Source organism: Pseudophryne corroboree, chromosome 3 (genome assembly GCF_028390025.1).
Source record: "Pseudophryne corroboree isolate aPseCor3 chromosome 3, aPseCor3.hap2, whole genome shotgun sequence".
Classification (NCBI taxonomy): Eukaryota; Metazoa; Chordata; class Amphibia; order Anura; family Myobatrachidae; genus Pseudophryne; species Pseudophryne corroboree.
In genome coordinates this window covers 543,346,925-543,362,736 of record NC_086446.1, presented here as the reverse complement: position 1 = coordinate 543,362,736, position 15,812 = coordinate 543,346,925, and the positions used below count along the sequence as shown (strand labels likewise).

At 43.8% G+C, this 15,812-nt stretch overlaps 1 protein-coding gene across 2 annotated transcripts in view; it reads left to right on the top strand.

Annotated features, from left to right (window-relative positions):
- Positions 1 to 3,696, top strand: part of PYCR1 (pyrroline-5-carboxylate reductase 1) — a 36,524-nt gene extending 32,828 nt beyond the window's left edge. For both annotated transcript variants that reach the window (XM_063961222.1, XM_063961220.1), the window contains exons 5-8: positions 380 to 601; positions 874 to 966; positions 1,050 to 1,213; positions 3,353 to 3,696. In XM_063961222.1, coding sequence (XP_063817292.1) covers positions 380 to 601; positions 874 to 966; positions 1,050 to 1,213; positions 3,353 to 3,518 — 645 coding nt within the window. In that variant the 3' untranslated portion in view covers positions 3,519 to 3,696. The remainder of the gene's footprint in view (positions 1 to 379; positions 602 to 873; positions 967 to 1,049; positions 1,214 to 3,352) is intronic.
- Positions 3,697 to 15,812: the final 12,116 nt, after the last annotated feature.

Below are 15,812 nucleotides of genomic sequence, written 5' to 3'. Positions count from 1 at the left end.
CTCTAACACACTTCTCTTCTGTTTTCCTATGTTAGTTTAGCATTTTTTGGGGTACAGGATGATTTCCCCATTTTCACCTGCACTTTTCACTGCAAGAATTTTCACGTGAAACCCGTTTGGAATTGAATAGGTCGAAAAACGGAGCGTTTTCGCGGCAATTTTCGCCCGATTGGGCGAATAATTGAATACCCTAGTAATAATTGGGCGGATAATTGAATACCCTAGTAATTCTTTAAGAACACTCGCTCTCTAATGTCATACCTTACATCTCTCTTCTGCCTGACATCTCGCTCAGGCCTATATTGTCCCATGACAGGAATCTGTATTTCCCAGCTTTCTTTCTCATCCCTCACACTGTAATACTTTCCCACCCTCACAGAAACTGAGCACCTTTCACCCAGCCCCCAAAGTAATCCGCTGCATGACTAATACTCCTGTGATTGTTCGAGAAGGGGCCACAGTCTATGCCACAGGGACCCACGCAGAGGTGGAGGATGGGAAGCTTCTGGAACAACTGATGCAGAGTGTGGGCTTCTGTACAGAAGTGGAGGAGGACCTCATTGATGCAGTGACAGGACTGAGTGGAAGTGGACCTGCTTATGTGAGTTTGTTCAGGAGACAAGAATGGGATGAAGAGTAACTACACTGTTTAGTGGTTCCTTTTATTTCTTAGCCATATATAATTGCATATTTTAAATGTGTAAATAGTCCATTTGGGGGTGTCTGAGTGTTTCAGGGGCACGGGGAGATTTGTGTGGTATTTATATTGTCCTGATTTTCCACATTGTCACGTATATACACTGCAATTGCAGAAGGAGGAGCTTGAGGAAAATACATATAATGCCATTCATTTTTGTTGTTGACTTTACTCAGGCATTCACAGCCTTGGATGCACTTGCAGATGGAGGGGTGAAGATGGGTCTTCCCAGGCGGCTTGCAGTTCGTCTTGGAGCTCAGGCCATGCTGGTCAGTATGATCTTTATTTTTGTTTTATAACTGCTCCTTTTTCCCAAAGAAAGGAAGGCTGTCAGAGTTCTGCTCTATTACAGGGGGCAGCAAAAATGTTGCTGGAATCAGAGCAGCACCCTGGGCAGCTGAAGGATAATGTGTGCTCACCAGGAGGGGCGACCATTCATGCTCTACACTTCCTGGAGAGCGGTGGATTCAGATCCCTACTCATCAATGCTGTGGAGGCATCCTGTATCAGGACCAGGTAAGCATTCAGCCAGTGTTGTAAAATAAGATGATGGTCCACGCTAGTCCACTTAGATTGAATTCTTACAGAATCTGGATTTCCATTATCATCATCATCATCATCTCACCTCCTTTTGCCGAGTCATTTTTCAGTCACTACTTTTAAGCATTTGTTGCCTTAAAGGAAAAACCCTTGATCTAAACCAGGGATGGGGAACCTTCGGCCCTCCAGCTGTTGTTGAACTACGCATCCCAGCATGCCCTGCAACAGGTTTAGCATGGCCAAATAGCAAAACTGTAGCAAGGCATGCTGGTATGTGTAGTTCAACAACAGCTGGAGGGCCGGAGGTTCCCCATCCCTGATCTAAACGTAGGGATTTTTTTTTCTGTATTTCTTTATCTACCAGACTGCTGTACCATCCATACAGAACTGTGTAATAGTGCCACCATGTGGCCGAACAATACATTTAAAATATGAGGTCTTATTTAATACAAAAAGCACAGCCGTATTGTTACTATAGCAACTAGAGATGTGTTTCATCAGGTTAATGCAAGTCATCTGGTTGCTATAGGTTACATTTTCTGCAGATACTTATTGACATTTATATATACAGGAACAATATCTTAAGCAATGCTTTACTATCGGAGATTTAGTTTTGCACATATCTTTTACCCACTGGAATTTTAATCTAATTTCGCAATCACAGACATACGCACACACACAAGACAAGTAGCCCACTGTCATCTCTTTGGAGATTGTAAGGACTCTAGAGGAGTTAGAGGAAAGTCACACTAACAGAGGAAGAACATACTACTCTGCAAGCATTTATCACCTGTCTCTCCTATACTTTGCGTAGGCTGACCAGCAAATAATAAACCATCATCAATTAGTATACTAAAATAATGTTTAAAAAGTGCTAGCTTCTAAAGCACTGTAGTCAGTAAGTAAAAATGCAGGACATTAGTATAATATGAGACAGCATAGGAATAAGAACCTTACTTCAGAGGTAAGAAGACATGTCAGTGTGCATTGTAAATCAGATTGCTGTTTGACAAACTGTAGCAGATCAGGAGAGGGAACGAGGTCTTCTGGAGTCTGGTTGTGTGCTTGTCCTAGGAGAAGAGTTTTGAGGTATTATTGAAAGCTTAGGGACTCTGAGGAAGGGAGTGCCAGAGAATAGGGGCAGCATGAAAGAAAACATGAGTGACACTTGGTGAGGAGAAGTCATGTGCAAGGTGGAAGATCTGTTTGGAGAAGTACCCAGGATAAGGGAGGAGGTGTGATATGGATTAGTAGACAGACTGGGAGATAAGAAAGGTGTATGGGCCACAGAATGTATAACAGGTTGGAGTAGAGCCAATCTGTTCAGTGACGCAGCACATGGGGCAGTGTTACAACTGCCTTGTCTGGATACAATCAGAGCATGTAGCAGCATATTCATTGTGTCAGAAGTGAGAAGCGAGATGTGTGTGAGATGATTTCAAGCTGAAGACCATATGTTAGCATGTGTATGCAAGGAGAGCAATAGAGGGCAGGGTTGGCTATAGTCACAGACTTGGAGAAAATGGAATGATTTCCACAGTGATTTTCATGTCAGGCAGGAGACAGCTGTAGTATAATGAATAAATGCTTCTCATCGTTAGTTGAGATGCATTTATTCTAATACACCTCTGTAGGTGTAGTGCAATAAAAATGTAAACATTGGTAACAGTGGGGGGTATCCAATTAGCCGCGGTACATTACCACAGCTAATTGGTTTGCCAGGGTCTATCCAATTAGCCCTGATAAAATGGAGCATCTCTCTGATGCCAGCATTTATCGGGGATTATGCTTCGTGTGCCTCAGGCACGTGAAGCATAATCCGCAATAAGTGCCCCCTAGACCCACGATAAGTGCCGTGAAAATACAGAAGTCTGTGGCTTTTTGTGGGACCTATGTATTTTCGCGCAAAAAGCGGGTGTTTTCGCTGGACCCAATTGGATAAGGGGATTCAAAAACAAACTCCCACAGCACTATTGCGGGTAATTGGATACCCCCGTTGTATGATATTGTATCATCCCTAACGCCTTAATTCCGTGATAAATATCTAGCACCTTTTCTTAGCTTGTTACTATCCTGCACCTTCAATAGAGTTCACCTGTCTCATTTACAACACAGGGAGCTACAGTATTATGCCGACCAGGAGAAAATCCCAGCCGCTGCCATCAAAAAGACAACCCTAAACAAAGTGCAGCAAGAATCCCCACTGATTTCAACGGCTGCTCAAGGAGTCAAAGTCAGTCTCTTCAACAACAAGTCAGCAATGGGAATAAAGAAATTCTAAGATCCTCCAGTGATCCCGACAAGCCAGAACCAGCTGTGGAGAGGGGGGGGAGGGATGTGTGTGTGATCACGGCACTAGGGCATCTGAGAGTATGTGTGTACTGGTCTTTGGTTCTTACTGTTGTATCCATTATTTTTACTATTTTTATTACATCCAAAAAAGTTATTTAAACCAGAAATGACTGCAACAGTTTTTATCTTCAAATCAGTAAGCAACAAAACCTAAACTTTAAGGCGGCAATTCAGTTGCGCCCGACGGAACAATTCATATATACGTGACCAGCGTTAAAGCAATGGACCTCTAGCACCAGAACAAACATTTGACTATTGTCCATGTCCATAGTAGTGATGGGAGATTTTAACTATCCAGAGATAAACTGGAAAAACGATTCATGTGATACTGCTAGGGGCAATATGTTTTTAAACACTTAATGATAACTACTTAGTCCAACTAATTGAGGAACCAACTAGGTACAATGCAATCTTAGACCTGGTATTAACAAACAATGGGGATTTGGTATCGGGTATTATAGTAGGGGAACCCATAGGAAACAGCGACCACAATATGGTCACATTCAATATCAGTTTCCATAAACAGCCCTATACTGGCTCAACTAGGACTCTAAACTTTAGCAAAGCAAATTTTGAAAAGATGAGGGTATTTTTCAGGGATATTGAATGGGAAGGTTTGTTTTTAGGAAAAAATACTACGGAGAAATGGGAGGTACTAAAATTCCTGCTAGCTAAAAATACACTCAAATTTATTCCTATGAGTAGCAAAAAAAGGAATAAAAATCATAAACCGATGTGGCTTAACAAAAAGATTAAGGAACTTATGGGCAAGAAAAGGCGAGCATTTAAAAAATACAAATCTGACGGGGAAGCAGAGTCCTTTCAGCACTATAAGGAATGTAACAAAATTTGCAAAAAGGAAATAAGAGCGGCTAAAGTAGAAACTGAAAAACTAGTAGCAAAGGAAAGCAAAGCGAATCCCCAAAAATTCTTTAAATACATTAATAGCAAGAGATTAAAGAAGGAGAGTATAGGCCAGTGGTTCCCAAACTTTTTTGAATCACGGCACCCTAGAGCATCAGACTTTTTTTCACGGCCCCCTAAGACAATAGTTTCTTACTGAAAAATTTAGAAAGAAATATAAAATAAAGTAAATTGTCTTTATATGTCATCCTTAGGGTAACTTATGTGGTGAAAGACAAGATTTGCTTCTGATTGTCAATATATTTTTTGATTGGCAGCCAACAACACTGGTTTTGCTTTTTACATTGACCATGCATAATTTTAATTTGTTCTGGACCACCTACCCGAGGCACCCCTGAAAGTGTCCCGAGGCACCCCAGGGTGCCATGGCACACAGTTTGGGAACCACTGTTATAGGCCCTTTAAAAGACAAGTTGGGAGTCTTAAGCAAAAATGATAATGACATAGCGGACACACTAAATGAGTTTTTTTCAACAGTATTCACTAGAGAGGACCCATTTCAGGGACTGACACACAATCTCAATAATGAGAATATCCCACTGATAGGTACTTATTTAAGCGAGGAAGTAGTCTGTGACCGATTAAAACATTTAAAGATTAATAAATCACCAGGGCCCGATGGTATTCACCCAGGGGTTCTAATGGAGCTTCACTCTGAACTGGCAAAACCGCTATCTTTGATCTTTAAGGATTAAGTTATATCAGGTATGGTTCCCAAAGACTGGCGTATAGCGGAAGTAGTGCCTATATTCAAAAAGGGAAGTAAAGCTGAACCAGGTAATTATAGACCAGTTAGTCTTACATCTATAGTGGGGAAAGTATTGGAAGGTATTCTAAGAGATAGTATTCAGAAGTTCCTTGAAGTCAATAAGGTCATTAAAAGGAATCATCAACATGGGTTTATGAAGGACAGATCCTGTCAAACCAACTTACTTGGCTTTTATGAAACAGTAAGCGCAAACCTAGATCAGGGTAAAGACGTGGATGTAATCCTTTTTAGACTTTGCCAAAGCGTTCGATACTGTACCACACATGAGACTTATCTACAAGCTACAAGAATCAGGGCTAGGAAGCACAATATGCACTTGGGTCAAAAACTGGTTAGATAACAGGGAGCAGCGCGTTGTGGTTAATGGATCTTTTTCAGTGCTAAGTGAAGTGCTAAGTGGTGTGCCGCAAGGCTCAGTATTAGGACCGCTATTGTTCAATATTTTCATTAACGACCTAACAGAAGGTCTAGAGAGCATGGTGTCAATTTTTGCAGATGATACCAAATTGTGTAAGGCTATAAATACAGAGGAGGATGCCGAGTCTCTTCAGAATGACTTAGTTAAATTAGAAGCATGGGCAGCCAAATGGAGAATGCGCTTCAACACAGACAAGTGTAAGGTAATGCACTGTGGTAACATGAACAAAAATTACACCTACCTACTAAATGGGGTAAAATTAGGGGATTCTGTACTGGAAAAGGACTTGGGTGTCCTCATAGATAGCAAGCTAAGCAGTAGTACCCAAAGTAGGACTGCAGCAAAAAAGGCTAATAAGATATTAGCATGCATAAAACGGGGTATTGATGCTAGGGACGAGAGTATTATACTCCTGTTATATAAATCACTAGTGAGGCCACACCTTGAATACTGTGTACAATTCTGGGCACCATACTACAAAAAGGATATCCTGGAGCTTGAAAAGGTACAGAGGGCGGCGACCAAACTAAAATAGGGCATGGAGACGATGGAATACAAGGAAAGGCTTGAAAGACTAGGCATGTTTACATTGGAAAAGCGGAGACTAAGAGGGGATATGATCAACATCTACAAATATATAAGGGGACAATACACCGCTTGCGCGGGACCTGTTTTTGGTTAGATCAACACAGAGGACTTGAGGACACTCGCTCAGGTTAGAGGAGAGGAGATTCCGCACAATTCGGCGTAAAGGCTTTTTCACGGTAAGGACAATACGTGTTTGGAATTCCCTGCCCGAGGGAGTTGTAATGGCGGAATCTGTCAACACCTTTAAGAATGGGTTAGATAAATTCCTAATGGATAAGGATATCCAGGGGTATGGTGCATAGTCATGCATTATAGTTACTATAAATAGGGATAAAATGCAACGGCTGACAGCAGCATCAGTCAGAAATTTTAGTCAAATCATCATGCATAGGAGACCACAAATAGGTTGAACTCGATGGACAATTGTCTTTTTTCAACCTCAGATACTATGTTTATGTATAAATAGATTGGCAACAGGTGTGGTAACACAATTGAATTGCCCCCTAGATTAAAAATCTTTTAATACAATCTACAGATATATGTAAATGTTTCAGGTAAGATAGTTAGAGTTTTATTCCCTTATGCACACCTGCCTGAAAGCATTTTCAAAGAGAACCTATCCTCATTTAATTTCTAATTTATTTTTTTTCATGATAAAAAGTAATAATTTAGTGGGAAAAACATTTGACCTATAATTTCAGTTTTTGTTGCCCTGCCACCAGAAATTCTATAGAACGCGATAAAACATATTGAGCTTCAAACTTAAATTACTTTTTACTAACTCCTCTTATAAAAACTTGCAAAACTTTTTTTTTTTTTTTTTTTAATCTGCAATTAATTCAAAATGTTCTTGTGTGATTCTGGCTGGCAGAGAAAACAAATCATTATGCATTTAAAAAAAAGATCAGTCGGTAAGACCTGTCCACAAATGACATTTTTGAGGGTGTTTCATGATTTATAGGACACCCAATAATTTACTGCAATGGAAAACGGTCTCTCCTCATTATATATACTGTATTGTGATCTTTGCAAAGCTGAGATATCCGATCATTATGTGTATTATAATTGCAGTCAGAAAAGGCGCTAAGCTCTGCACCTGTACTGGCTTATAGCTGAAAGTTATGTGTTCCACTGAAGTCAGTGATGGTGAGTTCTCTATAACCTTACATACTGTACTTTTCACTGAAAAGACTTAAGACACAATACTCTTAAGTCTTAGAATTATTTTCCCTGCCTACAAAAATGTCTGAATGCTGTTGTGTGTTCCTAGCTATTCATATGGGGATATCCAAGTAGCCCTGATAATTTACCGGGACTAATTGTCCTGCCGGGGGCTATCCTATTAGCACCGATGAGCCGGCTCGAGGGATACCTGTTGCTGCACCGTGTGCCGGCTTCTGACAGCTCCTTGTGCAGCGCTTGCACCTCCGGCTCCCCCCCCAGTCACATGACCGCTCCCCCGTCATGTGACCAGCGCTGGCTCCCAGGGCGCGGCATCCTCCCTGCAGTCCCAGCCTGCCGTGGCGGGCAAGGGACACTGCAGGTCGCCGCGGTAATCAGGGATTTTGTGGCAGGCGAAACCAGATTCCTGGAAGCTGCCCCGTTTTCATGTGAAACCTGGGCTGTTTTTACAGAAAACACAGGTTTCACTGAACCTGTGTATTTTCAGAAGATAATGTATTATTATATAGGCGATTGAATAGGATAGTCCTGTAAAAAAAAAAAAAGAAGAAAAAAAAAATATGGGTGAAACATCAGAAAAAAGTGTGCACCGGACGTTATTTCACCCCTAATTGGATACCTCCATATAGACATGCTCTTGCATTATTATTCAAAGTAGTCCCAACACTAGCAGGCGATTTAGAGAGTCAGGTTCACAACTGACATGGAAAAGGTGAAGTACACGGCAGGGGGAGGCTTCTTTAAAATGGAAACTTGAACCTTGATGAAAAGAATAAATCAATAATACCTTCGTAAAGGCTTTTTGTATATAAGGTGATCCGTTATCTTTAGAGACTCTTGGGGGGTATATTTTACTAAAGGTCGATTTAGATCGATTTCCATCATTTTGAAATCGGTTAAAGTTTGGTGAAATCAATTGACCTTTAGTAAATATACCCCAGGTGTCTGTGATCATCATTATTCATTGTGCTTGAACATTTTACATTTCTTGAAGGTCTGTCATGGAAGAGGAACGTGTAGGTTTGTGATTGTGGTGGAAGATTTCATCATGATGGATTTTAGTTTTAGTAACTCAGAAAAGTGTAATATTCTATATTATTCCTTTCTTCCTTTTATTTAACACGAGACGCAGGATATAGTAGATTTTGACTTTTTTTTTTTTTTTTTAAAGCGGCAGTCATTTATAAGGCATGGTTTAAAAAAAATAAATGAAAAAAAATATACACACGTGTGTGTGTGTATATGTATATGTATATGTATATGTATGTGTATATATATATATGTATGTATATATAATATATAAGGTCGTCCGGCATACCGCATCTCCGGTAATCTCGGACGCTATTATATCACCTATAATCTCATGTCATTGAGGGCCACAGGTCTGGTCACGAGATGTCGTAAGGTTTTCCTTTTTATAATAATACTCATAATACTACCACTACTACTTCTTAACAATATCATTATTAGAACATAAAAAAAAAATAGTGATATTTATTAAACTAAGCATGGTTTCGGAGATTGAAGGTTTCTCTGCTGGGAGCTGAATCTTCCCTGTGTTAGGCTCGGACCTGGGACACTGAGCATGGGTTGAAGCCAGGGTTTTCTGTACTAACCCCCCTTCACACAAGTAATGACCTGGGTTATTCCCAGGTCGTCACCCTTCACATCAGAACCAGGTCTTCAGGCGTACAGTGGGTGCTTGGGGATGATGTCATCTCCAGGCGCTACTGTTCCCCGGCAATTTATTTCTTTTAGACATGACCCGGGGTCATACCTTTCGCACACAAGCCAGGGCACTGACCCGACTTGCAAGTCCTGTAAATAACCCTTGTCAGTTGCAGGGTTGCGGATCTGGGACTGTCAACCTGGGTCAGACCGTTTCAGGAATATGCTGAGACCTGGGTCGATCAGCATGCACCGCAATAAAACCCGGGGTTTTGGGTAATGTCTGAAAAGGGTATAATCTATATATAGCTGAAAAGAGCATGAAGCACACTCATGATCTAATAGCACTTTTCTGTTCTCTGCAAATGGACTCTGGTCAGTTTAATGACCAGAATAATGCACGGTAATGGATCAAAATAGAATGTGTTGCATTAAGTGTTGAGAAATAAATATTATAAATGATATCATTAAAAGCAATGTAATGTGCTCTTTATGCGTCAAATAATACAAATTGATATGAAAGGGGCTGGGTCAATTAGCTGTGGGTTGCTCAATTACTGTAGGCTGATCCCAGAGATTATAATTTTTTTAGCACTTCGTGTTCATTCCAGGATTTCTCTTACGTCCTAGAGGATGCTGGGGACTCCGTAAGGACCATGGGGTATAGACGGGCTCCGCAGGAGATAGGGCACCTAAAAAGAACTTTGACTATGGGTGTGCACTGGCTCCTCCCTCTATGCCCCTCCTCCAGACCTCAGTTAGATCTTGTGCTCAGAGGAGAATGGGTGCACTGCAGAGAGCTCTCCAGAGTTTTCTGTGGAAAAAGAATTTTGTTAGATTTTTTTATTTTCAGGGAGTCCTATTGGCAACAGGCTCCCTGCATCGTGGGACCGAGGAGAGAGAAGCAGAGCTGGCTTGTCAAGTTGGGCACTGCTTCTAAGGCTACTGGACACCATTAGCTCCAGAGTGAGTCGGAACACAGGTCTCACCTGAGGTTCGTCCCGGAGCCGCGCCGCCGTCCTCCTCACAGATGCCGAAGATAGAAGCCGGATAGAGAAGGCAGAAGACATCTTAGGCGGCAGAAGACATCAGATCTTCATGAGGTAAGGCTGCGCGCCATTGCTCCCAGTCTCACACACACAGAGCAGCACTGAAGGGTGGGGGGCGCCCTGGGCAGCAATAAACCTCACATTTTGGCACAAATACACTTGGATTAGACTGCTTAGGCAGTAAATCTATGATCCCCCGCCATTTTATGAAAAAATCACTGGGACCGAAGCCCGCCGTCGGGTGGGCGGGGCTTGATCCTCAGCACTAACCAGCGCCATTTTCTCCACAGAAGCTGCATGAGGAAAACGCTGGCTCCCTGGTTTCTCCCCTGCTGAACTCACAGGCTGGAAAAAAGAGATGGGGGGCACATTAGTGACGCAGTGAGTGGAAATTGGCATATTATATATAAAAAAGCGCTATCTGGACATATTTTTTCCAGTGTTTTTAAGCGCTGGTGTGTGCTGGCATACTCTTTCTCTGTCTCCTTAGGACCTGGTTGGGGTTTTGTCCCCTTATAGGTTAATCCCTGTGTGTGTGGGGTGTCGGTACGTGTGTGTCGACATGTCTGAGGCGGAAGGCTTCTCCAAGGAGGGGGTGGAGCAAATGAGTGGTGTGTCCCCGTCGGTTGTGCCGACTCCAGATTGGATGGACATGTGGCATATGTTGAATGCAAGTGTGGCATCTTTACATAAAAGGCTTGATAAGGCTGATTTAGGGGGGACATCAGGGGGTCAATCCTCAGATTGGACCGACTCACAGGGCACGTCGGGGTCTCAAAAGCGTCCCTTAACACAAGACACTACTACCGACACGGATTCTGAATCCAGTGTCGACTATGACGAAGTAAAATTGCACCCTAGGGTGACTAAAACCATTCAGTGTATGATTGTGGCAATAAGGGATGTGTTGCATATTGTGGATGAACCCTCTGTCCCCGACACAAGGGTACACATGTTTAAGGAAAAGAAACAGATTATTAACTTTCCCACATCTCATGAATTAAATGAATTCTTTGGAAAAGCTTGGGAGATTCCGGATAAGAGACCGCAGATCCCCAAAAGAATTTATATGGCATACCCTTTCCCTAAGCAGGACAGGGAGATTTGGGAATCACCCCCCACTGTGAACAAAGCCCTGACGCGCTTGTCCAAGAAAGTCGCGCTACCGTCTCCTGACACAGCAGCCCTTAAGGACCCTGCAGATCGCAGGCAAGAAATTACCTTTAAAGTGTATTTATTCTCATACGGGTGCTGTGCTAAGACCGACAATTGCGTCGGCATGGGTGTGTAGCGCAATTTCAGCTTGGACAGATGAGCTGACAGATCAATTTGATAATATGGATAAGGATACTATATTCCTAACTCTAGCCCATATTAAAGACGCAGTCTTATTTATGAGGGATGCTCAAAGGGACATTGGATTGCTAGCTTCTAGGGCCAATGCCATGTCTGTCTCAGCGAGAAGATCCTTATGGACTCGCCAATGGACGGGTGATGCGGATTCCAAGAAACCTATGGAAGTACTACCCTACAAGGGTGATGTATTGTTTGGGGATGGGCTGACGGACCTGGTTTCCACAGCCACAGCAGGTAAATCAAATTTTTTACCATATATTCCCCAACGGCAAAAGAAAGTAACACCCTATCAGATGCAGTCCTTTAGGTCGCACAAGTCCAAAAGAGGTCGGGGATCCTCTTTCCTCGCCAGAGGTAAGGGCAGAGACAAGAGAGCACCTGCTTCGGCAGGTGCCCAGGAACCAAAGTCCTCCCCGGCTGCTCCAAAACCCACAGCATGACGCTGGGGCTTCCCTGAGGGAGTCCGCACCGGTGGGGGCACGTCTTCGGCTTTTCAGTCAGGCCTGGGTCAGTTCGGACCTGAATCCCTGGGTGTTGGAAATAGTTTCCCAGGGTTACAAATTGGAATTCGAGGAGGTGCCCCTGCGCCGATTTTTCAAATCGGCCCTACCAGCTTCCACATCGGAAAGGGATGTAGTGGAAGCTGCAATTCAAACGCTGTGTATACAGCAAGTGATAATCAAGGTTCCCCTGCACCAGCAGGGAAGAGGTTACTATTCAACCCTATTTGTGGTCCCGAAACCGGACGGTTCAGTCAGACCTATTTTAAATCTGAAATCCCTAAACCTGTACATAAGAAGATTCAAATTCAAAATGGAATCTCTCAGCGATAATAGCCAACATGGAGGAGGGGGAGTTTATGGTGTCTCTGGACATAAAGGATGCGTACCTTCATGTCCCCATATATGCCCCCCATCAGGAATACCTGAGATTCGCTGTACAGGATTGTCATTACCAATTTCAGACGTTGCCGTTTGGACTCTCCACGGCCCCGAGGATTTTCACCAAGATAATGGCGGAAATGATGGTGGTCCTGCGCAAGCATGGAGTCACAATTATCCCATACTTGTACGATCTCCTGATAAAAGCGAGATCAAGGGAGAAATTGCTGAACAGTGTGGCGCTCTCGTTGAGAGTGCTCAAGCAACACGGTTGGATTCTAAATCTACCGAAGTCGCAGTTGATTCCGACAACTCTACTACCGTTCCTAGGTATGATACTAGATACGGAACAAATGAAGGTCTTCCTCCCAATAGAGAAAGCCCAGGACATCCAGAACATGGTCAGAGACCTGCTAAAACCGAAAAGGGTGTCCGTTCACCAATGCACTTGAGTTCTGGGGAAGATGGTGGCGGCCTACGAGGCCATTCCCTTTGGCAGGTTCCATGCAAGGACTTTTCAATGGGACCTTCTGGACAAGTGGTCCGGGTCCCATCTGCACTTACATCGGAAAATAACTCTGTCCCCAGGGACCAGAGTGTCCCTCCTGTGGTGGTTGCAAAGTGCTCACCTCCTGGAGGGTCGCAGGTTCGGAATTCAGGATTGGATCCTGGTTACCACGGTCGCGAGCCTCCGAGGATGGGGAGCGGTCACACAGGGAAAACATTTTCAGGGTCTTTGGTCAGACCAGGAGTCCTGTCTACACATCAATGTGTTGGAACTCAGGGCCATTTACAACGGCCTTCGACAAGCGGAGAGTTTTCTTCGAAACCTACCGGTTCTGATTCAGTCAGACAATGTCACAGCAGTGGCTCATGTGAACCGCCAAGGCGGGACAAAAAGCAGAGTCGCGATGGCGGAAGCCACAAGGATCCTTCGCTGGGCGGAGAATCATGTATGCGCTCTGTCAGCTGTCTTCATTCCGGGAGTGGACAACTGGGAAGCAGACTTCCTCAGCAGACACGATCTCCATCCAGGAGAGTGGGGACTTCATCAAGAAGTCTTTGCAGACGTAACACGTCTTTGGGGAACTCCTCAAATAGACATGATGGCGTCACGCCTCAACAAAAAACTTCAGAGGTACTGCGCCAGGACTCGGGACCCTCAGGCAATAGCAGTGGACGCTCTGGTAACACCGTGGGTGTTCAAATCGGTCTATGTGTTTCCTCCTCTTCCTCTCATCACAAAAGTGTTGAGGATCATAAGACGAAGAAGAGGACGAACGATACTCGTTGTCCCAGACTGGCCTCGAAGGGCCTGGTACTCGGATCTACAAGAGATGCTCACAGGAGATCCCTGGCCTCTTCCTCTCAGGGAAGACCTGTTGCAACAGGGGCCCTGTGTATTTCAAGACTTACCGCGGTTACGTTTGACGGCATGGTGGTTGAACGCCGAATCCTAGCGAAAAAGGGGATTTCGGAAGAGGTCATCCCTACGTTAATAAAGGCTAGGAAGGAGGTGACGATAAAACATTATCACCGTATCTGGCGAAAGTATGTGTCTTGGTGTGAGACCAAGAATGCACCTACGGAAGATTTTCATCTGGGTCGTCGTCTCCACTTCCTACAGACAGGAGTGGATATGGGCCTGAAATTAGGCTCTGTTAAGGTACAGATTTCGGCCCTCTCGATTTTCTTTCAGAAGGAATTGCTTCTCTCCCAGAAGTCCAGACGTTTGTAAAGGGAGTGCTGCACATCCAGCCCCCTTTTGTGCCTCCAGTGGCACCATGGGACCTGAACGTGGTGTTGCAGTTCCTAAAATCACACTGGTTTGAACCGCTTAACAAGGTTGAGTTGAAATTTCTTACCTGGAAGGTGGTCATGTTGTTGGCCTTAGCATCAGCAAGGCGATTGTCAGAATTGGCGGCTTTGTCACACAAGAGCCCCTACTTGATTTTTCATGTGGATCGAGCTGAATTGAGGACACGTCCGCAATTTTTGCCTAAAGTGGTTTCTTCGTTCCATATGAATCAACCTATTGTGGTGCCTGTGGCTACAAGTGACCTGGAGGATTCCAGATCCCTGGACGTAGTCAGGGCCTTAAAAATTTATGTAACCAGGACGGCTAGAATTAGGGAAACAGAGGCTCTGTTTGTCCTGTATGGGGCCAATAAGATTGGTGCTCCTGCTTCGAAGCAGACTATAGCTCGCTGGATCTGTAATACGATTCAGCAGGCTCACTCTACAGCTGGATTGCCGGTACCAAATTCGGTTGAGGCCCATTCCACTAGGAAGGTGGGCTCTTCTTGGGCGGCTGCCCGAGGCGTCTCGGCTTTACAACTTTGCTGAGCGGCGACTTGGTCGGGGTCAAACACTTTTGCTAAATTCTACAAGTTTGATACCCTGGCTGATGAGGACCTAGCGTTTGCTCAGTCGGTGCTGCAGAGTCATACGCACTCTCCCGCCCGATTGGATGCTTTGGTATAAACCCATTGGTCCTTACGGAGTCCCCAGCATCCTCTAGGACGTAAGAGAAAATAAGATTTTAAACCTACCGGTAAATCTATTTCTCCTAGTCCGTAGAGGATGCTGGGCGCCCATCCCAGTGCGGAAACTCTGCAAGACTTGTATATAGTTGTTTCTTACATAAGGGTTATGTTACAGTTGACATCGGTCTTGGACCGTTACTGTCGTTTGTTCATACTGTTAACTGGTTATGTATGTTCCAGGTTACATGGTATGATTGGTGTGGGCTGGTATGAATCTTGCCCTTGGATTGCTAAATCCTGCCTTGTATTGTCCATCTCCTCTGGGCACAGTTCTCTAACTGAGGTCTGGAGGAGGGGCATAGAGGGAGGAGCCAGTGCACACCCATAGTCAAAGTTCTTTTTAGGTGCCCTATCTCCTGCGGAGCCCGTCTATACCCCATGGTCCTTACGGAGTCCCCAGCATCCTCTACGGACTAGGAGAAATAGATTTACCGGTAGGTTTAAAATCTTATTTTTTTAGGGCAGGGTGCTGATCATTGAGGAGGGCACATTTTCATTTTGAAGGGCACATTTTTGATGTGACTGTGCACAAAGCATAGCGCATATGTTTATAGTTTTTATACATATATTTTCCCCTTAATGTATCATTTACCCCTAAATACATATAGGACACCCATGTAACACCCAACATCTGTACTGACTATATTTGTCCAGTCTTCTTGAAAGAACTGCTACAGTATATACATAATAAGTAGATAATAATAAATGTCTCCTCCACTGCTGAAGTAGTTATAATCCTTATGCATTATAAAACAGAAAAGTTGAGCAGAGGGTTAAAATATACAGTATAGGTACAAAATAAAAGTGTGTTCTTCTACTAAGGAAATAGTGTAAGCAGTACA